This window comes from Corapipo altera, unplaced genomic scaffold (genome assembly GCF_003945725.1).
Source record: "Corapipo altera isolate COAL_440 unplaced genomic scaffold, ASM394572v1 23b, whole genome shotgun sequence".
Classification (NCBI taxonomy): Eukaryota; Metazoa; Chordata; class Aves; order Passeriformes; family Pipridae; genus Corapipo; species Corapipo altera.
The window spans coordinates 2,547,222-2,572,548 of record NW_020884885.1 but is presented as its reverse complement, the minus strand read 5'-3'; the positions used below and the strand labels follow the sequence as shown (position 1 = coordinate 2,572,548).

General features: G+C 39.4%; 2 protein-coding genes across 11 annotated transcripts in view; both read left to right on the top strand.

Moving 5' to 3' along the window:
* Nucleotides 1-16,933, top strand: part of GPR176 (G protein-coupled receptor 176) — a 38,746-nt gene extending 21,813 nt beyond the window's left edge. For 5 of the 7 annotated variants that reach the window (XM_027641853.1, XM_027641850.1, XM_027641848.1 and 2 more), the window contains 2 exons: nt 12,080-12,332; nt 13,985-16,933. In XM_027641853.1, the coding sequence (XP_027497654.1) occupies nt 12,088-12,332; nt 13,985-15,092 (1,353 nt within the window). In that variant the 5' untranslated portion in view covers nt 12,080-12,087 and the 3' untranslated portion in view covers nt 15,093-16,933. Of the gene's footprint in view, nt 1-6,348; nt 6,923-12,079; nt 12,333-13,984 lie in introns of those variants that run through there. The other 2 variants (XM_027641852.1, XM_027641854.1) reach the window with 2 other exon arrangements.
* A 3,977-nt stretch (nt 16,934-20,910) lies between these two features.
* The window catches only part of FSIP1 (fibrous sheath interacting protein 1), a 92,575-nt gene continuing 88,158 nt past the window's right edge, over nt 20,911-25,327 (top strand). For all 4 annotated transcript variants that reach the window (XR_003527479.1, XR_003527480.1, XM_027642139.1 and 1 more), the window contains exons 1-3: nt 20,911-21,171; nt 21,876-22,001; nt 23,311-23,491. Coding sequence is in view for 2 of the 4 variants with exons in the window: in XM_027642139.1 (XP_027497940.1) it covers nt 21,163-21,171; nt 21,876-22,001; nt 23,311-23,491 (316 nt within the window). In the remaining 2 variants the exon portion in view is untranslated. The remainder of the gene's footprint in view (nt 21,172-21,875; nt 22,002-23,310; nt 23,492-25,327) is intronic.

Genomic DNA, 25,327 nt, shown 5'->3' with positions numbered 1-25,327 from the left:
ATTACGTGGTCAAAGACATTTCTATCTGATAGGATTTAAAACAAACAAATAATATGTGAAAATGTCTAGGAAGGGAAAATAGAGCCCTAGAGCTTCTGTATACGCTGGTAGTAAGTAGTCTTTTCTTCATGTAAGTAACACAGAGAGCTAAAAAAGATGGTAGCTATTTGCGTTATAGTTTGTTAATAATGTTACAGTTACATGTATTTTAGCATCCTTATGAAGTGTTCTTAACAGTCTCTTCGGACTTTCAGAGATTAGGTAACTTTGCAGTCTTAAGAATCTGATATCTGGAAGAGAATTTCTTTGATTTTTGTTTGGAAGGGTGGAGGGAGACTTGGTCCAGGTCTGTCCTGGGTGAATTAGGCTGCTCGCAGACTGTCTACAAGGCTTCCCTGTGGACTGGAAGACAGGCAGGCTTTGAGTCTGCTTCAGTTTTCAATCAAGGCCATTTTCATGTATTATATGATTATATCTGTCCAATAACACAAGTCTGGAAGGATGAGACCACTTCTTCTTTAAACTGTTGAAATCAGACTCTCTAGTCTTTCTGGGCTGTATATCCAGCTCTAACGTGCAAGTAGATTATCTCTGGGACAGGTGTGGCAGCTTGGGGTCTGATGGCTGTCTTAGATTCTGCAGGGTAGAAAGAATGTGTAAACCGGAGCAGTAAGAATAGCCTGAATGTGAAGTGATTCTGTGATATCATGCTGCAAGTAAATGGCTCTGCAGTCTGTTGGAGCATTAGGTGGCAAAAAGTCTATTGCAATTCCATATACTCTCAGTTGCTACCATACAGTACACCATGATAAGCAGCAGCTTTTCAGATAAAGTATTTTTTGCTTAATTGTTTTTTTTTAAGGAACAGAATTTTTTGAATACCTTTGTTTTGGTTTTACCACTGACTTATCCAAGCACAATAAAGAAGCACCCACTTTTACTGTGCAACAAATGAAATCTGTTTATCTGCTCATCTTTTAAAGATGGCTTTTCTGAGAGAGATACCAAGCTATCCCTAAAGTATCCATCTTTGCACACATTTTTGCTTTGCTAAGTAATAGTTGAGATTCTTTACCTAATACAGTATCTCTCATATTTAAGAGGAAAGTTTTTATCTGGTGTCTCTTCTTATTCAGGCAATATACTAGATAATTTGTATGTCATCATTTGTAAGCGGTATTTACACACAAACTTGCATCTTTTATATTACCCTGCTTTAAATGATCACTCTTATTCAGTGTAAGCACCTCTATTAAGATTAAAATGATGTTAATATTCAAAAGGTCAAATATTCAAAAGTACCATGTGTACCATGTGTGCTGGGGGGACATTTGAACTGAACTACCACACCCTGGGGATAAGCGTATTGGTTTCTGGTGCCTGACTTTATTAAGTGACAGATGCTTTAACCACTTAGTTTAATCTGGTAGCACAGTCATTGCTCTTGAGCTTTGATAGATTTATCATTAAATTTGTTTAATGTCTTTAATGTCATAAACACAAGTTATTGGCACCAATGGTAAAAATCTCCCCTTCTTTCTCCTGCCTTCTCCAACCTCTTGTAATGTAACCTTTAGTTTAACATTGGGGAAAGAAAAAGACGTAGTGAATATCAAAGTAGACAATAGCTATTTAGATTTCTGATAAGCATCTTCCAATCATACATGTATGCAAATCTTAGCAGTGAGTGACATGCAGCTCTTACGCCTGATGAGTTGTGCTCCAGGCAGTGCTGTCAAAAGTGTGTGTGGGAAACTGTGCATTTGAGTGGGTCCTGGTGAAAAGTACTGTTCTTACTAGGGAAAAGCACAGTGAAAGTCATCATCAGCCTTGTCATCTTCACCATCATAACCCACTGCACTGGCAAGGACACCAGGGGGAGAACATTTATCTTGAGACCCTGTTGCATCTACTCCCTGTCACCATGGGGCAGAGTTTTTCTATTTCTCTTCTCTCCCACTTTTTCTCCTTTGTTCTTTTAATTTCCAGCTTTGAAGTCTATGCATGGTATGGACCCCATGAATAAATTTTTTGACCTTTTAAGCCAATGTCAAGGAGCTCTAGAAATTAAATTTTCATACACTCTTGATTTTGGAAAAAACAAACCACACACCTACATCCACCCCCCAATCCCCACTCGCTCTTCTATCATTCTTCAGCTAGGTTATTTTTGAAATAAATTTTGATTTGAAAAATTATTCACTACACTGGAAGAGACTTAATTAGAAAATCCCTGCTGGCTGTTGAGTGCTTTTGGTTATTCTGATTAATCGGATACTACCACTGTGTGGAATGATTCTGCCACAACTTGGGGAGTCATTTGAACAATATGATGCTGCTTAGGGGTTCCCAAAAGATTGATTATAACTGAGACCATCACAGGAGCACGTAATAAAAAAATTAATTCCGTGCTTTTTTAACTCAGTTGCAAAGCCTGTAAAGAACTGGAATAAAGACTGAAATCTGATTGTTGATATGGAAATGAGTTGCACAAAATTACTTTGGTCTATGGAGAAGACAGCAGGCAGGCCAAAGAGTTTTCTTACATCTCCTTTTTCCTGTAGCCTTTTGACTCTTTTGTTGCTAAACCTACTGAGTGCAATCAGAGATTTTTTATTTTATTTTTTTTTTATATTTGTCTTTTTGGCATGGTAACTACTGCAACAGCAGCAAGTAATAGGAGTTGCAGATACTACTAGTGTGTTAGTAGTCATAAGGGAGTATTAAATTATAGAATTGTATTGTAGCAATACTTACCCAAGAAACACACTCTAGAAAGTGCCATAGAGGTCAGTGAAGCAGTGGGGGAACCTTGGTTTGACCTTAAGTATAAATGAGAGCTTTTGATTTCTTGTCTTTAACTTACTTTCTTGTTAGGAAAACCAGCCATAGAGATAGGTACCCTAGCTGGAATAGAGAGGGAGCTTCTCTGGTCAATGTGAAAAACCCCAAGCTTGTACAGGTTAAGAGTACATCTTGTGTGATATGTTTGCCATATTTTTGATGTTCCCTCTCTTTTTAGGTGGAGGAAAGTGGCAGCACACAATGTTTAATCTCTTTAACTGGAAAATAAAGTGACATAGGTCTGAGATTTGGATCAGAGACAGGAGGCAAGCACACCTGCTGTGACTGTGTGCCCAGTTCAGAGCTTGAATGCAGCTGCCACAGCCATGGGTAGGGACTGGGGCTCCCAGGTGAGGCCAGTTGGGACCACTAAGGCTCTCGTCAGCCTGTGTGAAATTCACTTTTCCACAGAACTGTAAACAGCACGTGTGCATGTTAATACATGACATCATATCTATGTGACAGTATGTCTGCAGCCCTGCTGTGAGTGTTAGTGGCAGTGGTCAGTGCTTCTCTGAAGTCCTTTCTGGCACATCGAGGATGGCCTCCTGCCTTTCTTGCACAACTGACGTTCCTACTTAAAAAGTGAAGAAAAGTGATAGGTGTGGTAGCTTGCTAAAAACCTGTCAGGCAGTGCAGCCAGATTTGTAATATGCTTCCCTCTTCTTGCTCTGGTCATTCTGGCACAATAAGGGAGAAAAGTATACTCTGCTCTCTGCAACATCTTTCACCCTCTGGTAGCTGGTAGGAGAAAGCGATGGAGTTTTTGGTGCGGCGGTTGGCATGGCTGTTGCTGGAGCCTGGGGCTGGCACGGCTGGAGAGGTGCTGTGGGCACTGAATCCCCAATGCCTGGGCGAGGAAGCCAGCGCCGGCCGCTTGGTTTGCTTTCCTGCTGTTGGTCATGGTGAGGGCTGAGGGAGATTCCTGTGTTCTGTTAGCTAAGAAGCAAAGTGTTACACCAGGTAACAAGGGACGCAGAAAGAGCAGTTTTACAATGGGGTGTAGAGAGAAAGGGTGTTGGAGTGGAAGAGGCTCTTTCTACATAGACATATATGTAGGAGAAAAGCAGATGGGATTGTTACTCAGAGCCCCGATGGATTGGTGGTGTTTCAGCAGGAGAGAGGGCGCTTCCTGTATCATCTTCTGTTGGAAAAAGAGACATTTTGCTGATATACTTTCAGCTATTACCATTAATCGCTGTCTTAGGTAAATAAAGCTGCTGACCTCCCTGTTTTGTGGGATGTTACACAGGTCATATGCTCTTGCATGTGTTGGCCTAGTTCATGATAAAGGCCTTGGTTACTTTTCCTGAAGGTCTTCATAGGAAGATTTATGTGGAAATTAGTTAACAGAGTAAAATATTTTCAAAATAGAATAGAAAAAGTGCTCAAAAGTTCTAAAAGTGACTTTATAACTGGCTATCCTTTTAATTGTTTACTGCTGCTAACAAGGACAGCAGCCTATATGTTTTGGTAACATCTGAGTTCAGGAACCGTTGGCAAATATGAGTTTTCCTTTATGGGTCTAACTTGGACCTCAGAATGGTAACATACAAAGTATGGGAGTTTGCTTTGTTTTAACTTGCACAAAGTAGGTGTCAAGAACCTCAGTGTCATGCCTGGAGCAATGAGACTGCTTTGTCCCATCTGTGTGGACTCAAGATAGAATGGAAAGATGCTGAGGTGTTTTATCATCCTTTGCATCCAAAGGTATGAAGTCACAGATGTGATTTGTGCTTAAGAAACATGCATTCAGACTCCTTATGGCTCTTTCTTACTAAACCAAATCTTTTTGGCATGTTGCAGTACTGAGAGGGCTCATTTTGTCATGTTCTTTCATTCCAGCAGATTAATGAAGTTTGGTGTACCCTAAATTTCCAAAAAAAGAGAGATGCTGATCTGCCAGTTTAGTGTTGATAAAATGTTTTTCTGCATTTATGTAGGTTTTTCTTGATAAACGAAATTTTGTTCCTTAGGAAATATGGTTAAAGCTGTAAATTTGTAAACTTTCAGTTTTGCCAGGGTAAAAAAGAGGTTGCCTTTAATCAAGTTAGTTTATTTTCAGTGTTTATATTAATTGAGTTAATGTGATTAGAACTAAGCCTCTCTTGACCTAGTACATAATGCAAGACTATTTTGAAAGGTGCAGAGTGAAGAACATGAGAGAATTCTGTACTGTTGGATTGTTTTATGTTCCCCTGTATTTTATTAATGCATTTTTTGCTAAAGATCACAAAAGTATAGATCAGTTTTGTCCACAGAAAGCAAAACAGAGAACTGCATGGTTATGGCCCATTTCCCTAAGCCCATTGTTATTCTGGGTTTAACAGTACTGTCTTGCAGTGGACCTGCAAACAGCATTGTTTCTTGCTGGGAGGATTTTGAGGAAAGAAAAGGGAAATCAGTTATTAAAAGAGTAAAAGAAAGCCGACTGGAGAGTGGACACTATGGAAGTCCTGTAGAGGAGTTCCGTAACAGATGTCGGACTGTAGAAAAATAAGGGAGAGGAAATCCAGGGAAAATCTCAATTGAGAACTGTTTCTGTAAGTGAAATGCTTAATCAACAAAATCTCAAATTTTCCTGCAGGCCTCTATATGTTTTAAGAAAAAAAAAAACCAAACCAAAACAAACTCCTAACTCTTTCATTGTGTCAGGCCAGAAAATTCCACCATCATCTTAACAGTGAAGCACCTTACCTGCCCTGAGCTATCCCATCGGAACACATCTCTTCTCTTTGGCAAGTTGGAATAAATCTGATTTGTTTCTGTAAATTCATATTTCTTCAGTGAAATGCCACACTTTTGTAACTAAATGTAATATTTTTCCATGTGATTTTTTTTTTAAATATTATATGTTTTAGGGTCTTACTGATTTTTTCAGTTTATAACTCATGGTATTTCATATGTGTTTCAGAGTCCCCGGCTCTACTTTTTTATTCCTAGTGAGTGTTGTTTGAGCCCATTCACAGGGCTGGGAAGAGTGGAGAGAACTATTCATTACAGTCAGCTGTGGAGGGAGGGAAAAAAAGTGTGTTTCTAAATATAATGTAAATTATTCCCACTGTACAGGATGTATTAGGCATATGTAATTTCTACCTGAAGACATCTGTGTCTGAAGAAGCAAAAGCAAATATGCCCAGCCAGTGACCTGGTGAATGGCTGCATGGTGAAACTATATAAAAAATAAAATTTTGTTTCTAATAAACGGGCACTTGGAGAAAGGGAAGCACGGGCAAACGGATGCAGGAATGCTATCAGATCTTTCTTATTTGTATAAAGCAAAAAAAAAAAAAATCACATGACTGTGGGGTAGGTCAGGAAATAATTTCTGCTCTATGCAATAGCTGCTACTGTAGTGTTTTTCAGCTACAAACTCTCTAATTTCAGTTGTAATGGAAGATGAAAATTGATGCTATTTTTTTTTTTAATTAAGAGTGCAAGATACCCTCAATTTCCAAAGAAAAGATAAAGTCTTTGTTCCAACTACTAGTAATTACCACAGGCTTTGAAAATTTTGCTCTCCATTAAGCATCATTCATTTTAAATTGTGTATATTTCTGGTTTTTTTCCTCAATAAGCCATCCAGGGAAAATCAGCTGGAGATGAATAAGTAATCATACATTTTAATATAAGGGCATTTGATAGATGTCACGGGTTGCCAAAAATTTTTCCAATGAACCGTTTTTTTTGGAGTGAGGTTTGTCTTTTAGCAGAGTAAGTTCTGCAAAAAAGCCACCTTCGTCAAAATACCTTGAAAAATAATAAAGAGAGTTGGAGAGTTAGGAATGTAACACCCTGGTGTTTCAACTAGAGAAATTTTTCCTGTTCATTGTATTGACCAAACCTGTAACTTTTTCAGTTAGTTTTTTTGATGAACAATTGTAGTGGCTAAAGCCCAGTTTCTAACCTTTTTTGTGGCTTCCTGTTTTGTTTTTTCATAGAGAGGGCTGCCAGCTCCTTCCCTGTAGCAATGCAGGGAGCTGGGTTCTGCTAGGAAGGCTGGATCACTAGAACCCTGCTCTGGAGGGAAGAGAGCAAGCAGAGGAAGGCAAACTGTGAGGAGAAGGATTTTGCTAGAGTATGGACTTTGTTTTGATTCAATTATGCACTGATTAATGTTAACAAAAATGTAAGATGGATGTCATACCCAGCTAATGGATTGAGTTCCATGAAGTAATTGACAAAGAACAACATTTCTTCATGTCTTTTTTTTTTTTTTTGGATGACTGCATGGTAAATGCATTTCTTTTAGATAGCTGTCTCTGGTTTCCATGGGGATGTTCCTTTTGCTTGTTAAATGTATTTTTAAGGATCTTTCACATTATTTGAAGTATTGCTAAGAGCTTGTACTTCAGAACTATTTCAGCTGTTGATCAACATTTTGTGTCTGGCAGTGAAATTCAAGGAGGGTACAGCTTGGAAGAGGAGCAGAAATATTTTTTGGTGCTTTGAATCAGACTAATGCAGTCCAATAACACTTCCTGGTCAGAAAGGACTTCTGGGCAGCATGCTGTGGTGAACTGTTGTATTTACTTGCTCAGTGTACTTCAGTGCAACTTAATGTACTGTGTGGCTGCTTATCTATGATATTTGTCAATTAAAAAACGTAGAGGACAACTTGAAACAACCATCTTTTCAATCTGAATACAGTAGAATTGGTATATAGTACGTGGAGATTTTATTGAATGTTGATACTTATGCTAATAACAGGATAAAACAAACTCTGCTTGACTTAGGCTTTTAATGTGTTTGTTTCTAATGTGAAAAAAGCTGCTTCTCATGCAGTGGTTATCTTTATTATTTCATATTTCTCTTTTTTACTTGAAGAAATTGTCAAAGGCACAGACAAGCTCCTTATGAGGAGCAGCTGAGGTAACTTGTTTTGTTCAGCTTGGAAGAGAGAAGGCTGAGGGCTGACATCATTGCAGTCTACACTTCCCTCAAGGTGAGCAGTGGAAGGGGAGGTGCTGATCTCTCTCTAGTGACTGGCAAGAGAACACAAGACAATGGAAGGAAGCTGCATCAGAGGAAGCTTGGATGGGACATTAGGAAAAGATTCTTTACTAAGAGGTTGATTGGTCACTGAAACAGGCTCCCAGGAACGTAGTCACAGCACCAAGCCTCGCAGAGTTCAGGGAGTGGATGATGCTCTTAGTCATATGGTTTCGTTGAGGGCAGTCCTGCAAGGAGAAGGGAGATGGAATCAATGATCCTTATTGGGTACCTTGTGACCTAAGATATTCTAAGCTGGATATTTACGTCCTGCTCAGTCAGTCTGTATACTGAGAAGGTTGTCAGCTAACATCAGGTGTAGTAAGGGGTTTATGTTGACACAGCTCATTCTCTGAGAAGACCAAAGATGTGCTTTCCATTTTTAAATTGAAAACACTTCATCTTTCTGTGTTAGTGGTGGAACTCTGTGCAACCAGTATGGGATATGCTTTGTCATATGTGAATGATTGTAAATGATACTCATGTCCCTGACGGTATTGACTTACAGGATATTGCAAGATGCTGCATTTTCCAGCTGCTTGTTCACTCTGGCTTCCCTGGATGCCTCCCAGCTATCCAGATTGTTCCAGTACAAGCCTAATTGGAAGTTTAAATCCAAGGTTATGTAGCTCTAGAGCAGTTATCTAGCAGAAACACTTCAGAAACTAAGCCATGGTAGAAAATGACAGCTTTGCCCACTGTGATGATGTGCAACAACCTAGTACAGTGTAACCCTAGTTGTAACCCAAGGAGAATAAGACTAGTGTCTTTCATGGGTTCATCAGTGAGTGACTAACACATACAGAATGGAAGAGAGCCTCTAGACATTGTGAAAAGATTCAGAGCACAACTGGTATAATGCTTGTTGAATTGCCTTGTTGCCTGTAACACTGTATCCTCTTCCATGGAAAGGAGTTGCTAAGGAAAACTAGGGAACAATGAAATGGGAAATGTTTGCAGTTTTGTTCTGAAGCTTTTTATATTTAATGTTGTGCAAAGTTTCTGGTGTAATTTTTCCTCTGAGTGGGTGGCTTTGGGATGCATGAAGGGAAATACTTGATTTGAAGGCATCAGCAGGAAGACCTACCAGTCTCTACTGAAGCTGATCTGAAGATCATTTAAGCAGCTTATTAGTATGTAAGTTACTCATAGCTGCAGTGAAAAAGAATGTTTCCCTGAGGGGTATTCACTGACTAATTTTCCAGTGTCCCAAGTGGACACTTCTGTCTGCTTATCCTTTTTTTTCCCTTTCAGGCTCTGACTTTATTTTGTCTGTCTAAAGAGTGCTTCCTTATCTTAGAACCATTATCTTTTTTTACACTTCATTCTTTCTGTTTCCATTTAGGATTAGTCAGAACCAGAGCTAATTTCATTTCCTTGTGACTCTCTGATGTATAAATGACAATGTGACATAATTTGTAGAAGTAATTCAACAGCTGAGAATATAAAGTCTTGAATGAAGTTACTCTGCAGGACCCTGAAGAATAGCTCAGTAGTTCTCTAGAGGCTTCTGAAGTATTAATGAAAATGCCTCTGATTTCTTTTGTTTTTCCATTCTTCATTTATATTCATTCTAATGGAAGTGAATCTTGCTTGGGAAGTAAGATTATAATGTCAGTGCAGTTGAAATTAGATGAAAGATTCATTAAAAAAAAAACCAAACCACAGCAAAAAGCCCAGCTTCTCCCTTCTCCAGGACATTCTAATAATATATTATTACTGTGTGAGAAGTACTTCTATAATAGCTGGAGAGTTAGAGAATTTTTGAAAGTAAGTGGTTTGATTGACTGAATATCTCCTAGCAAATTAGAAAGTTTTACATACAACTGATTGAATACTGCCTGTGAAATACATTGTCAAGCCCAAAACACTTGCCAAAACCAGGTGATGATTCCTTTCTTTAAAATACATCAGATAGCAAAAATTTAACTCAATATTTTGTTAGTACACAAAAGGAATTAGCATAAGACATGACACAATATACAGAAAATTGAATCCCAAATGACATTCAAGTACTGCAGACCAAAATAGTAGGTCTGTGAGGTAGATTTTAAAGTTAGTATTGCATGCTTCTATTGAAGCAGAGTCCTGTTTTATCAAGAAGCTGAGCTAGACTTTCTCCTAGTTCTTAGTACTTGCCACTTGGTATAAACATTGGCCAGGTGAACAAGAGTATGATCTTGCTGGCATTTTATGTGGGCAGCAATGGGAAAACTCTACTCAGCAAGTAAAAGCTTGGGGTTTTTTATTGGTTAGAGGACAAATCAAGGCAAAGAATGAGTGTCAACAGAGAGAAGTGTGTGGGACTGCAGCTGCTTTTTTATATGAGCAGCTTAACATGCTGTTTTGTTTCATTGTGTCTGTTTGTAGGTAATGTACTGAAATGCTTACAAATCTGCCACATAAATCAATTACATTCGAAAGAGCTTCTGCTAAGAGTCAACAATGTATAGTATCAACAACATATGGTTGTTGGTATGGTCTGCAGTAAAAACAATTCGACTTTCCTTGGAGGTGGGAAGCTAAATTCTACTTTGCATGCTCTCTGGCTGCAGCAGAATAAGTGGAGTTGTCTTGTCAAGCAGTATTTTTATTCTTGTAGCTCTGTGCTGATTGTACTGCACAGTATGTCTCTGGGATAAACAAAATAAAGGAGAAAAATAGTGTCTGTGGAGTCAGGGTTGGAAAGGTGGGATCAGGTTACGTGATGCAGAGTATGTGTGCCTCACTCAGCTGTGCTAGTGGAGATCCTCCTGCCTCCATAGATCAGAGGGTGAGAGCACCTGATCTAGACAAGCTGAGAAAGCTGGGGTTGTTCAGCCTGGAGACAAAAAGGCTCCACAGAGACCTCACTGCAGCCTTCCAGTACCTAAAGGGGACTACCAGAGAGCTGGAGAGGGTCTTTGTACAGGGGCATTTAGTGCTACGACATAGGGGAAAGGCTTCAAATTTAAAGAGGATTGGTTTAGATCAGATATTAGGAAGAAATTCTTTATTGTGAGGGTGGCGAGGCACTGGAACAGGTTGCCCACAGACGTTGTGATGCCCATCCCTGGAAGTGTTCAGAGCGAGGTTGGATGGGGTTTGGAGCAACCTGCTCTAGCGGAAGGTGTCCCTGCTCATGGCAGAGGGCTTGGAACTAGATTTGAGGTTGCTTCCAACCCAAACCATTCTGTGATTCTATGATCTTGCTAAAGACAGGTTTTTAAAGAAGGGAGAAAAACTCGTGAGTTTTGTGGTATCTTCATATGCATTAGAAAGGGCCCAGAGCCACGTGCAGTTAACAACAGATCATTTACTCTTGTGATCTTGCTGTGTGAGGTAGAATCATAGGTAAATTTGTGATAGAGAATTTGTTTCTGTTGTATGATATTTCTTTGAGATCTGGATGGAATAAGATGCAATGATAAGGGAAAAATACTGTCATAGCTAATGCTGGGTTTTTTTCTGTACTTCTGCTTCACTGCCATCCATTCATTCTATTTGAAATGAATGGGTAGGGCTTGAATATTCAAAACAGTGGGTTGCATTCTGTGTATATGACTGTGAAGTTATGTGCATCAAGTCCTTTTTTTTTCTGTTCTGCCTATCCCATGTGTTTAGTTACATGTTATTATGTATGTATAGCATCTCTTGGATGAGGGGGAAGGCAAATTTCTTCTGGATGTGGCTTCACGCAGGCCTGTCTGACCATTGAAGTGGTCAGTGGAAAGAAAAGCAAACTGCTGTGATCCACTTATATATCGAGACAAATGGATTAAAATTACGTATTTATATTTTATTTATATTTTAATTATATTTGTATTTACTTACAGTGCATTTTTATCTTTAAAAAAGAATTATGCACTAATTATTCAAATATGAGCACTTTAGCCAATTCCTGTATTTGAATACCCAGAGTGGATCATTTAATATGAGAATCAACCTAAGCGTCAAAAAATACAGTTTGGATGTTTTGTGTAGGCATTTGGCTCTGAATTCCCTAATTCACCCATTACCAGAACCTGGGAGGAGATAGCTGGGGAATAATTGTTTTCAGTCTTCTGGTTTATAAAGCTATTACAGACTTCCTAGTTTGAGCAGTGTAATGATTCAATCAGTGATTCCTGACAAATGCAAAGAAATTATTTGCAGTACTAGGGAACATTAAATTCTGTTAAGATTATTGTTGTTGGGGTTTGGGGGTAGTTATTTGTTTGTCTGTTTGTTTTCCTTTGTTTATGCTTCCTGTCTCTACTCACAGGTAACACCATGGTGCTGTGGTCAACTTGCAGAACATCGCTGCTTAAATCTGTAACAAGCCGATTCATTAAGAATTTGGCCTGCTCGGGGATCTGTGCCAGCCTAGTCTGTGTGCCTTTTGACATTGCTCTTAGTGCCAGTCCACACTGCTGCTGGTGGATCTATACGATGCTTTTCTGCAGAATTGCCAAGTTTCTGCACAAAGTCTTCTGCTCAGTGACCATCCTTAGTTTTCCAGCCATTGCTCTTGACAGGTAAGGGAGCAAATTTGCCATGATCCTGCACTTCCCTTTCTTCTTTCTCCCTTTGAAATATTTTTCTCCCTTTCGTATTGTCTTGCTTTTGTTCTGGTGCTCTGTTTGCAGTGTACAGTTTCTCTCTAGAATGTTTTGGGATAAATATTTTTGTAACAGTGAAAATCTTTAGTTTTCAGTTTACTCTGGTACCTCTGGACATTTATAAAGGACTTTGAGACTACAGATTTGTCTTCAGAGAAGTTTTTATATTTTCTTCCTGTTAATAATTCTTGGTCAGTAATGAACTTAAAAGCAGACAACTTCAGACTATAGAGGAGGTGCACATTTTTATCTGTGGAAATTGAAAGCCCTTGCCTGTTAGAAGGATTTACCAATGCCTGGAGGTAGATTGTCCATCAATGTCAAATTTCAGATGTAGATTTGTTTTAAAAAAAACAAACAAAATTAATACAACCAGAATTGGTTCAGAGAGTTTTTGTATGTAGATCAGTCTAAAACAAAAGTGGCCCTTTGGACTGGCTAAGTTTGTCAATGCCATTCATGTTGCAAATTATTATCAGTCACTGATCCCACCTAAATGCACAGCTCTATCAGCTTGACAGTGACTGTAAGTTAGATATTCTTAAGGAAGGGTAGATACTGGTTTAATACAGGACATGTTACTAAAACAGTAAACTTATACATGTTAGATAAAATTATTGTAAGTCTGTTATCATGTCTCACTGCAGAATATGCTAGGTCTACAAAACCAAACTGTATACCTAATAAAGTGATATATCTCTTACATGTTAATGTAAGTGATATGTCTCTTACATGTTAATGCAGTATCACTATCTATAACGCACACCAGTGTTGCCAGTGGAACAGCATATCGTTGCCCTTCACCAAGAAAACTTGTGATTTTCCTCACAAAAAGCACAAACTCCTACCACTTATAATAATAAGTGTGAAAAGTTAGGTCTGTCATGAAAACTCTGTGAGCTTAAAAATCCACAGCAGTAGTCCAGTAGTAAGCAAACAATGAGTCAGTGTCTGAAATTTGACGTGCATGTCAGAGATGCGCTTTTTTTTTAAATGCACACTGAATGTTCAGTGTGCTCAGGGCCTTGCTGACCACAGCTTGTGCAAAACAAAACACCACTGTATTTCCAATAGATGGATACATGTATTTTGTCACCAACGGCTTTTTCCAAATATCCAAAGAAAAAATCTATCATAAAGCAGCTTTTAAAATTAACTGTGAGTCTGACTGTTCAGTGTGACATATCTGTGCCTCCATCATGTTTTTTGAAATTTTGAGTTGTGTGCAATGTACTGTTCTAGTTTACAAGTAGATGATGACATCTTCAAAATAATAGTCACATGCATTAGCCAAAGTTATATAGTCTCAGTTATTGAAAGAATTGTTCACTACCAATAATGTGATCCTGAAGTTTCAATATCAATTTTTTTTCTACAGACAGACCTGCAAAGGCAGACCATTGGGGTTTTTTTTCTTTCATAAGCAGGTACTCAGTTGACAACCCAGTCAGGTATTTGGGATGTTATGCTCAGACAGCTCCTGTGAGAAGTTTTTCAAAAGGACTATGCTCATTATAGACTTCACCCTTTGCATTGTATCAATTATCATTTTATTTTTGTTTTGACAGATACTACTCTGTTTTATACCCTCTGGAAAGAAAAATAACTGATGCAAAATCCCGAGACCTGGTTATCTATATCTGGGCCCATGCAATAGTGGCCAGCATTCCAGTATTTGTTGTGACCAATGTGTTTGATATTTATGCCATGTCCACCTGTTCTGAATCTTGGAGTTACTCCCTTGGCCACCTGATATATGTCATCATCTATAACATCACCACTGTGATTGTACCAGTGGCTGTGGTATTTCTCTTTATGATTCTTATTCGCAGAGCACTGAGTGCCAGCCAGAAGAAAAAAGTCATCATAGCTGCATTAAGGACTCCTCAGAATACAGTTTCTATCCCATATGCCTCCCAGCGAGAAGCTGAACTTCATGTCATGCTGCTTTCTATGGTTATGATCTTTATTTTCTGCAGTGTCCCGTATGTGACTTTGGTGATTTATCGCACCATACTCAATATTTCAGATATTTCAGTCTTCTTGCTCCTCACTGCCATTTGGTTGCCCAAGGTCTCTTTGCTGGCCAACCCTTTGTTATTTTTAACTGTTAACAAATCAGTACGGAAGTGCTTAGTGGGGACAATAGTACAGATGCACCGAAGGTTTAGCAGGAGAAACATTGTCAGCTCAGGTGGTGTTGTGGATGATAATCTGGAGCCCAATGTGCATTCGGGAAGCCAGCTTCTGGAGATGTTTCATATTGGGCAACAACAAATCTTCAAGCCAATGGAAGATGAGGAGAATGAGACCAAATCCATTGGCTCTGGTGACTTGCAGCAGAAAGAAATTCCCACCACCAGTTTAGAAATAGGACAGACTTTGGTTCACAGATTTATACCACAGACAGTTGCAGACTCTGCAGCTCAGGTGGCCCCAGCTGTGCCCACAGAAGCTGATCCGATAAATGACAAGTATTCCATGCAGTTTGGTTTTGGACCCTTTGAGTTGCCTCCACAGTGGCTCTCAGAAAACCGAAACAGTAAGAAGCGACTCCTGCCTCCTCTGGGGAATACCCCTGAAGAGCTAATCCAGACAAAACAGCCCAAGTGTAAAGCAGAAAGAAAAGTCAGCAGAAACAATAAAGTCAGTATCTTTCCCAAGGTGGATTCTTAGTAAGAGCAGGAGCTTGAAGTGACAGAGGAAGGTCACTTTCTATTATATATGTGATCCCATGGATCTTTATTATGTTGAAACTTGTTTCAGGCTGATTTTTTCTTGTGCCAAATATAATTTAAATGAACAAACAAAAGGAAAATGTATATGCAAGTGTTCCTTATTAATATGAAATATTTCATGAAAATAATATATCAAAATATGGAAATTCTTAAATTTTATCTCTGAAATCCTTACAATGATACCTGTCTGATTAAATTTCAAAAACTATATATGGCTTTGGGAACGCTGTATGGCTGAATTATGGAAATACGTCAGTCAGTTTTCTGGGAAATCTCATGCTGTATTAAAATGGACTGGGTATCAAAGTAACTTAATAGGAAAGGCTGTATAGAGCAGAAGACATACAACATGGGTAGTTCCTACTCTGGTGCAAATAGACACAGCAAGATTCTGCATATTTCATTAATGAAGTAAAATGAACTATTAAATGCATTTGTTTTCTGTTAAGCCCATTTATTCAATCAGTGTTAAAGCTTACTGGATTTTTTTGCACAAATTAGTTACTAAGCATCTGCCAAACACCTAAAGTTTTTAAAAACCTAAACCACTGTTTTCTGGCATAAAACTTCCACAAAGCCAAGGATACCCAAATCATCATGTGTGTGAAACCTGAGAAAGACCTTTTTTGTAAAGACCCCAGATATATTCTTGTAGTTTTAAATCAGAACTGGATTGGAGATCATGCAGGACAAATCCTGACTCCAATAAACAAGTATGTATGTGCCAAGGGCATAAATAGAACACTTTTATCCTGTAATAAAGGGCATATACAAATGTTCCAACAGCGTAATGTATGCATTGTGTAAGTAACAAAGGCACAAACCTTAAACTTACCTGCTGATGCACTCTGCTGTTTTCTTATGGGAAAGCCAGCAAATGAAAGAAATGCGTTTGAAATGCTAGTAGCCTTTCTCTGAGTGTGACAATCTTAGTTTCTGAGTCTTTTTCACAGAGAGAGAGGCTCACACAGATAGACACTGAGTGTCTCAGTGACATCTGAACTGGTGAGTGAAGAAGCTGGTAACAGTCCTCTAAAGGCAAAGGTTTATTAATGCAGTTTCTCACAATTGACAGAGGTAGAGAGGTTTTTCTTCTACCTTCACAGGTACAGATACCAACCATCCTGCTCCACTCATCTCACGGAGTAGACCACCCAGTGTATGAACATGAGACTTTCAAATCTGGTGCCTGATTCCTGAGTGAGCCACAGTCATGCCATCAGCACACCAGCCTTTCTGTGAGAACTCAGGCATTGTGCTGCAGCTTGCCCCTCTTCATAACCACAGGCATATTGTCTTGTTTATAATGAATGTGAACTTTAAATTATATCTGTCTGTTAGGTGACCTAAAACTATTGTAACCCTGACATTTTAATCCTTGTTCAGTTGCAAGTAGTCTTTCATCTGCATTCACTGTTGCCTCTCTGGGTAGTTTCTTAAAAGCATAGTCTTACAATATCTGTTTATTCCTTGTGGTTTTCCTGTACTTTAGCCCTTTGCTGCATGCTGAACCGCTTTCTGTGGTTACTGTCTGTTTATGAAAGTAGTTTTCTTTAAAGCATACTTTTAACAGGACAAGGTGAAGAATCTTGACAAGTTCACGGTAACTTACTAAATCCAACCAGGTAATCTTAAAAGTGACAGAAAATTCTGCTGATGCAGAATTTGGAGATGTACCTTTTCTTGCTTTGACATATTTGAAGAAAGTCACCAGCTTCTGATGATTCCAAGGTGGTGGATTTCTACAAGGCATTAAAAGCAAATGTTTTAATAAAAATATATTTAAAGAAAAGTGTGTATGTGTAAAATAAGTTTTTCTCCATTTCCTCTTTGGTTTCAGTGCACTTCACTTTTTGCTAGTTCAAGAGCTTCTCAGCTTGGGAGTAAGGAGCAGTCTTCAAGGGGTCCAGATATGAGACAGTAGATATAGCTTGCCTGAAATTGGACAGAAGAAGGATTCCAGAAAAAAGTGGTCCTTCTGTGGCAGAGGTGGAAAAGTACCACAGCATGTTTTTTTTTAAGTGTCAATAAAAAGTTATTTAAATATATAATTAATATCCAGTGTCTCACAAGAACAAAAGTGAAGTACAAAGCAAAGCTGTGGGAGTTTATGAAGAGAAAGCCTGGTGTACTTTGACCTGTGCAAATAGATTTAAAGGCTAAATCTTACTACACAAGAATAAACCTGGAGAAAATAAAGTTAAAACTCTTTATTCTACCACTTAGAGGGGGAAAATGGAGCACATATTAAACAAAAGAAACAATAGTTTAAAAAGGGTGAAAAGAGTATGGAGACAATGTCAATTTACTATTCTGAGATATCCTCAAGAAATACTGTTAAAATTCAAACATCATGTAAAAATAATATAAAATCCCCAAACTCAACAAAAAAACAACACAGTCCTTCAATACTAAGTAATGCTATGTTGGTTGAATACTTGAGAGCAGTTTATTTTGCACAATGGGAAAACCTTCCACAGAAAAGCAGTCTTTTAGAAACTCTACAAGTATTCTACTGTAGAACAGATCTAATTGTTACTAAACTGCAATAATTTAATGAACACAGTTGTTCTGGTTTTAAAAATACACCTATAGATAATGTTTTCCAGAAAAGGATGGCTATATTTCTGTAATGAGTTTTCTTCTATTCTGCTCCCTGTTTCTTGGGATAATAATTGCTGCATCAGTGGACTATAAGTTGAAGAACAAAGAGGAAAGTCAGGATGTTTCTCCAGATCAGTTGATGGGGACTTAGAAGCTGGTTCCAACTAAGCAGAATCTGTCCTATAAGTTATTATGACAATAACTATGGACATGATTACATGCCGCACAGAACTCAAGTTGTTCCTCTTGTTCATGTCACCTGACCTTGCACTGCATAATTTGATAAAGAATGTAAACATTAAAAAAGCAAAATCCTTGCCTTCTAATCTTACTTGATATAAGTTACTGTGTAAATGTGCTTTAACCCACATAGAAGTCAGTGTATTATGTCAGTATGACATAATCAATGGGTTTATTTTTTTGGGCCTTGAAGGACTCACCCTCCCCCCTCCAAAAGATATGGCTGAAGTCCTGCCTTCAGACTTAAAACTTCCTTACCTTTTCAAAAGACGACTCTTTCTTATTTTAGTTGGAGCAACTTTCTCTGTGCAAAACAGGGATATTAGCAGGATTTCTAAACTAGTCATAATGATGTTTTTAACTATCAAACTGGGACCACAAGGTTAGTTACTGCAATCTTGAGTGATTTATAATTCAAGGACAGTTTAGAAAAACAACAAAACACGACACATCTTGGGGAAAGGTGCAGAACTCCAGATGCAGATGCTTGCACTCATGAGCAGGTTGATTCCTCCCTCCCCTGTCCTTGGAGGACACAGAAGGGGAACAGCAGGAACCGGCCCAAAATGGTCTTTGTTCTACATCTGTTTTAAGTCTGCTAAACTAACCAAAGGTGGTGAAGGGTACGCACAAGCTGATTTTTTGTATGGTTTCTTCAGGGATAATATAAGAGTGGCATGCAGAAGCATTCTTACGTCTGTGAAAGGCTCTCTGCAAGCACATAGCAGAGTTCTGCAGTTTCTGTTGTTCTTCCCTGTGAGGAGAAAGTTCTGTTGTTTATTCTCTGTGAGAAAGTGGACTGTTTTTTAAAGCAAGCATAAGAATTATCAAGTGAGATCAGATTCCTGAATATACATTTGTTAATGCAAACCAGGGTTTCTCTAACAGCTGTTCTTCATCACAAGGTTCCCTATGGCTAAGTATAATGCACTCAAATGCTGATTTACTCCAGAAATTCCTTTGTGCACACTACTTGACTAAGGAGTATTATAGCTTCTTTGCCTCCATTTTCTGTAAAACTAAACCCTCTACTTTTTGCCTGGATCACATCCTAAGCTGCACAAGAAGGTCCTGAGACACTTGCAGGATCACATTGTTTTGTTTCCCTTGTGCCTGTCTGGTAGCAAACTCCCAACACACTGCACGCCGTGGCATGAGAAATTTCAGCACAACACAATTCATCTTGAGCTCCTGCTTCCTATGCTCTCCTGTTGTCCTGTAGCAGGTGTGGCAACATGAAAGAGCTTTGTCAAGGCATGAACTTTGCAGTACAAGTCAAAGAATGAAAACCTGGCTTTATTAAACAAAATGGAAGTTTTACCATTGACTCTGGACTTTGCATTTTAGTTTGGCTATCTTTGTCAGCTGACAGGTGACTGCACTGTATCACTGTAGCTGATGGAGCACTCTGCAGAACTCTACTCCTCCTCACTGAGGGTTTCTAGAAAAGTTGGAATATGACCAAAATTTCTGGCTCTTTGCCCTTGACTTGGCACATGCCAGTCAAAAGATGTTAATACATAATCTGTTTGTCCTTTGAAGGAAAAGGGTCTGTTTATTGCCCTAACTTTCAAAGGAGTTTTATGTCTGTTTTTTACCAGATTTGGAGCTGGATGTTCTCCTTTCATGGACTTTTCTGAGGTTTTAGGCAGTCTGTAATAGGGAAGCTGATAGCAAGTCAAACTCTGTCAGCTGTTAAGTATATACACTGTACTGTAGAAAGAAATAAATACTGGGGCAGTTATACCTAGCTGCTTGCCACACCTCATTATTCATAGCTAATTTAATTCCTAATACAGCAAAAGCCAGATTTTAGTTTAGCCAGTTCTGAATGATATTGTCCATTTTACTGCTTTCTCATTGCCATTACTGGCCTTGAATATTTAAATACCTTAAATGCAGATGTAAATGTTAATTCTTCTGGTTTTTGCTTCAAATCATCCTCTGCACCATCTGGAAAACACCACAGGTTCCTAACACCACTGTGGTATTGCATTAGCAATTGCAAGACTTAAGTTAGAATTTTAACATACTTGGAGTTTAGGAAGGAGGCTAAAACACAGAGAGTTCACTAGTGCATTTCTTGTGTTTGTCTTCAGTTAACTGTAAACCACATTGCATTGTTATGACACTAAATAGAAGGAACAAAGTGCTCTCTTATTGGCAAAAGTGACAGTAAAATGCCATACTATAAGCATCAATGAAAACTTTATTACTTTGCATGAGATGCACTTAGTTTTTTGAACTGTTTCCTGTAAACTTTTGCTGTCAATGAAAACCCGCTCTGACGTACCTGAGTATCAAAGTTAGTTGTAGGAGCCAGTAATTTCGCAAGTTAATCAGAACACATGAATTAACCATCTCATATTGTTTAAATGCAGAAAAGATATGAAAAGGGGTGGGATTAGGAAGGCAATTACACTCCTCTATTAATTAGATTCCTTACTAACAGTGAATATTCAAGTAAAAAATGGTGACCACAGTAATAATTTTAACGTTTATTTTAAAGGGATTCACCTATCCTTGTTGACAAATAAACCTGACACAATTAATGCAGGAGCCTAGACAAACAAGACTAGCAAAAGAAGCAATAATAATTCACAGCAGAGAGACACTGTTTAGAAGGGTCAGTACAGTAACTCTTCTGTAGCTCAAACGGGCCCGGCACAGCCCTGTGGGGGGACATGAGGAGGGGAAGGGCGCCCTTCAAGCAGCACTTCTCTCTGTCAGGGCGGAGTGGGCAGAGCTCCAGCGCGGCTCCCTGCGGGAGACCTCGGTCATGCCTGCATCCCAGGGAAGGACGGCGAAGCACCGGGAGCAGCGCGGCCGCCATCAACGGAACGGCCCGGGCAGTGCGGACGTGCTGTTATCGCGAGACCCCGCGGGGACGGTCGTCATGGGAACGGCGGCGGCGGCGGCTCCCCGGGTCCTGCCGCCCTCCCGCGGTGAGAACGGGGCTCTTCTGTCCCGCCCGCCTTCCCTCCCAAAAAATCCACGGGTGTTGTGGGCCATGCTGCTGCCAGGGGCCTCGTGTAGGCCAGAACTCCTGAGGGAATAGGGGGGCCGGCCGGCTGGCTGTGGTGGGAAGCGGGGCTGCAGCTTCATCGGACGTGGAGGCACGTGGTGATTGGTGTAAAGAGGCCTGTGCGGGGGATGAGCCCGGGATGCACGAGGTGAAGTGAATGGATACGAACTACTCTTTTTCTTCTCTGCCCGCTTTTTATACCTTGTTATGTTACAGACTTGTGTACAGGTTTGCTCCGTTTCTTGTGCTGAAATAAAGAGCTATATTCACTTGGGCCTTCAGAGAGTTGCCAGCGCATGTCGCATACTCAAGATGTTTAGTTCCTGGGAATTCGCACAGTTTTTGCAGAGAAACATGCATTTCTGTGGTTTAAACTCAAAACAGCTGAGATGAGGAATGTGATCATTTGGACTTTGGAACTTCCCCCATTTAACATAAATAGCTTTTGGCTGCTTTAGCTGTGTTCAAGATGTCTCTAAAATGCCCTAATTCTTTTGTTTGTGCTAACTTAGCCAGTCCAGTAGTTTTTAAGAAAAGAAAAAAAAAAGAACCTTGATAATTTCTCCGTTGTGAGATTACTTTTAAGATTTACACCATTTGAAGTTTCTTTGATAGTAAGTACATTTGAATACTTTGGTTGGCTTGATAATATAAATGTATATTTGCACCTATATTAAAAAATGTATAATTGAGTAGGAAGCTGATCTAAATTGGAAAGACCTCTCAGTATGGAATTTCTAGAAAGGATTTGAAACTTGTTTGATCTACATCTGAAATAGTACAAGACTTGTATTGCTTTACTATGGAACTGATAGTTTGGAGAGTTGTTTTTGAATTTTTTCCCAATTTTAGGTAACAATGGACATTACAAGTGGGAGCGCAGATGACATTTCAAGGCCTGCATCTAGCTCAAAACCCAATTGTGGATCTTTGAATACATCTATAGAGTTACTAACACCAGAGCCACATTTGCAAAAGGTAATTCTCACCTTCAGCTGGTTAGAAACTCTATGCCTAATTCTTCATAAGAATGCTAAAAGGTAATATTCTGCTTTTTTAGCTTCATATGCAGTTCTGGGCTCTGCAGGTTTGCTAAGGGCTTATGTGAACATTCATGATGTGATCTGCTCCTTATGCAGCAATGGAATAATTTTTAATTTCATTTTGGTGAATCTGTGTTACTTTTATATTTGCCACAAAAAGGGTAATTTAGCACTGCAACCTGGAAAACTTGGTTGTCTTCCTTTTTATATTTAATCGTATTATTAAATAAATTCTGTTTTAAGGTAAAAACATTTGAAATTCTGTCAGTAATATGTAAATACACAGCTGTAGGTTGTTAATGCGTGAGCAGTCTGTGAATAATTTCACTTTTATCCCATTTGTGCTTTTAAATTTAAATTGGAAAGATTAAAAGAAATCATTTGAGCAATCCTCACAAGTTGAATTTTTGACTACAAAGTTCTCTCCGGGTATTTTTGGGTTAAGTTTAAAAACCAATTCATACTATTCCAAGAAATGTCAGCTCTAGGAATTTAGCAAAGGCTATTGGAAGTAGGTATTAATCTATCCTCTGAGAAAATTAGTATTGGGGATTAACTTAATTTTGGGGATGGGATATGAGATAAATTTGTTGGGATGTAGGAACTAGGACTTGGGAATTGGAGAATTAGATTGATTTACTTAGCTTAGTCCAATTGTGTTGTACCTCTGCTCACTTGTCTGTAGAATGGGATCGTACTTAGACGCTTCACAGAAGTATTAAAATATTTTTTTATAGATTCACAGTCAGGTATTGACGTTAACAGCAGATAACTTTGAATCCAAGTTCTGATCTAAACTTACGGCTATCGAATGGAAATTGTAATCTCTTGAGAGTGATGAATTAAGCATGAGCTTTTCAGCCTTTCTTTGTAGTGTGAGCAAGAGATTGGGATGCTTCATGTTGCAGAGCACTCACAGTGTCTGGAAATGGATGAGATTGTTTTACACACAGACTCATGTGTGGTTGTCTGCGTAATAATTATTTGTAATTAACTGTAATAATTTCCTAGCATAGCAGTCCCAGATTTGGCAGTCTGTGGAATGACGAGCTTGAGAATCAAAGTGGTAACTAAGGAACTGAGCTCTGTCAGACTTGAAAATGATTCTTTTATTTAAGAAGTACACTTAAATATTGTGGAGAATTGTTGTCAGCCTTTGTTATAGCATGTAAGTATTGTGATTACCCAAAATCTTCTCCCAAAATATTTCTGTCTTTATGGTTGTAATAATTTGCATTTCATAGGTTGATTCACTTGTCAGTGTGGCTGATGGTTATCAGAGAGACAGTCTAGAAGATTGCTGTCCAGCAGAAAACAAAAGAGAGAAATGTGATGTCCAGGCAGTAAGAACAGATCAGCAAACCACAGTGGAGAGTACGACCTTCTCTCTTCAGAAATGTATACAGAAACCCAACGAATTGTCAGGTGTGGAAATGACTAACACTTTCTCGTGTTGAGACTAGACCAAATATGATGTTTGTATAGTTTGGGTAAAATTCTATTGGTGGAAGAAAAAGAGGTTGCAAATAGGTAACATTCTAGAAAAGAAGATGTCAAAATCCATACCTTCACTTCACTATTTGGAATCGACCTTTGAAAGAAATGGGTTATTACTGCCAGTAAAGTACAGCATATCTTTTGTGGCCTCGTAAGCTGTGATCTGCACCTTGGTTATGGCCTAAAAGACTGGGAGAAAGCATCTGTGTGTGTGGAGTGAGTTGACCCAGGCTGGATGCCAGGCACCCACCAAAGTGGCTCTCTCAATCCCCTCTGCAACTGGACAGAAGAGAGAAAATACAACATAGGGTTCATGGATTGAGATAAGGTCCAAGAGAGAGATCACTCACCAGATACCATCATGAGCAAAACAGACTCAAAATGAGGATATTAACTGAATTTATTACTAACAAAGTCAGAGCAAGATGAGAAGTAAAATAAATCTTAAAAGCACCTTCCTTCCACCCCTCCCTCCTTCCCAAGCTCTACCTCCTCCCCTCCACTGGCACAGGGAGACAGGGAATGGGGGTTACAGTCAGTTCGTCACATGTTGTGATGCTGCTGGTCAGGGATAAGAGTCTTTCTGCACTCCACTGTGGGGTCCTTCCCATGGGAGACAGTCCTCCATGAACTTCTCCAACGTGAGTCCAACCCATGGGCAACCGTTCTCCATGAACTGCTGTAACTTTTGCATGGGTCACTTCTCCATGGGGTGCAGTTCTTCAGGCACAGGCTGCTCCAGCGTGGGTCCCCCACAGGGCCACGAGTCCTACCGGGACCCTGCTCCAGCATGGGCCTCCCATTGGTTCACAACCTCCTTTGGGCACCCACCTGCCCTGGCGTAGATCTCCTCCATGGGCTGCAGGTGGATCTCTACTCACTCATTGGCCCCCATGGGCTGCAGGGGCACAGCTGCTCCACCATGGTCTTCACAATGGGCTACAGGGGAACCTCAGCTCTGGCACCTGGAGCACCTTCTCCCCTCCTTCTCCATTGACCTTGGTGTTTGCAGAGCTGTTCCTCTCACAAGTTCTCACTCGGCTGTTCTCTGGCCACAGGTACATCTGCGCTATAACTTTTTTTCCTTCTTAAATATGTTATCACAGAGGCATTACTGTAATTCTGATTGTCTCAGCCTTGGCCGGCAGCGGATCTCTCCTGGAGCCAGCTAACATTGGCTCTGCCAGACATGGCAGAAGCTTCTGGCAGCTTCTCACAGAAGCCACCCCGGAAGCCCCCTCACTACCAAACTCTGGCCATGCAAACCAAATACAGTGTGTTCCATGGAACCATGCTAGAAAGTGTATTCATTAAGGTGTTTTTATCAAACGTTTCACAGAGATCATGATCATTTGTTAGAAACTGTGTATCCTAACCTGTCCAAAAAATAGGATTTATGGTTATAAGTTATAGTATTTAACAACTGAATATTGTTAATACTAATAAAATACTTTGAATATAAGTATGCAATGTGTAATTTTAATTAAAGCACTTGCAGTAGTGCTTTGGATGGCATTCTTCTCATTCTGTAAATGGTAATGAATTAACTTTCTGGAGCTTCTGACTATTGATAAACAGAGATGCAAAGGGCAGTATTTGAAGCAGAAGTTTGGATACCTTCTTCAAATTTAGTTAAGAATTGGGGCCAAAAGAAATCCCTTGATTCCTGCTCCTGCATTTAACATGAGTCCTGGTGTACTAGTCCATACCAATTTTTAAACTAATCCCTGCAGAGGCTCTGTGGGGATCCTCACAAAAATGGAT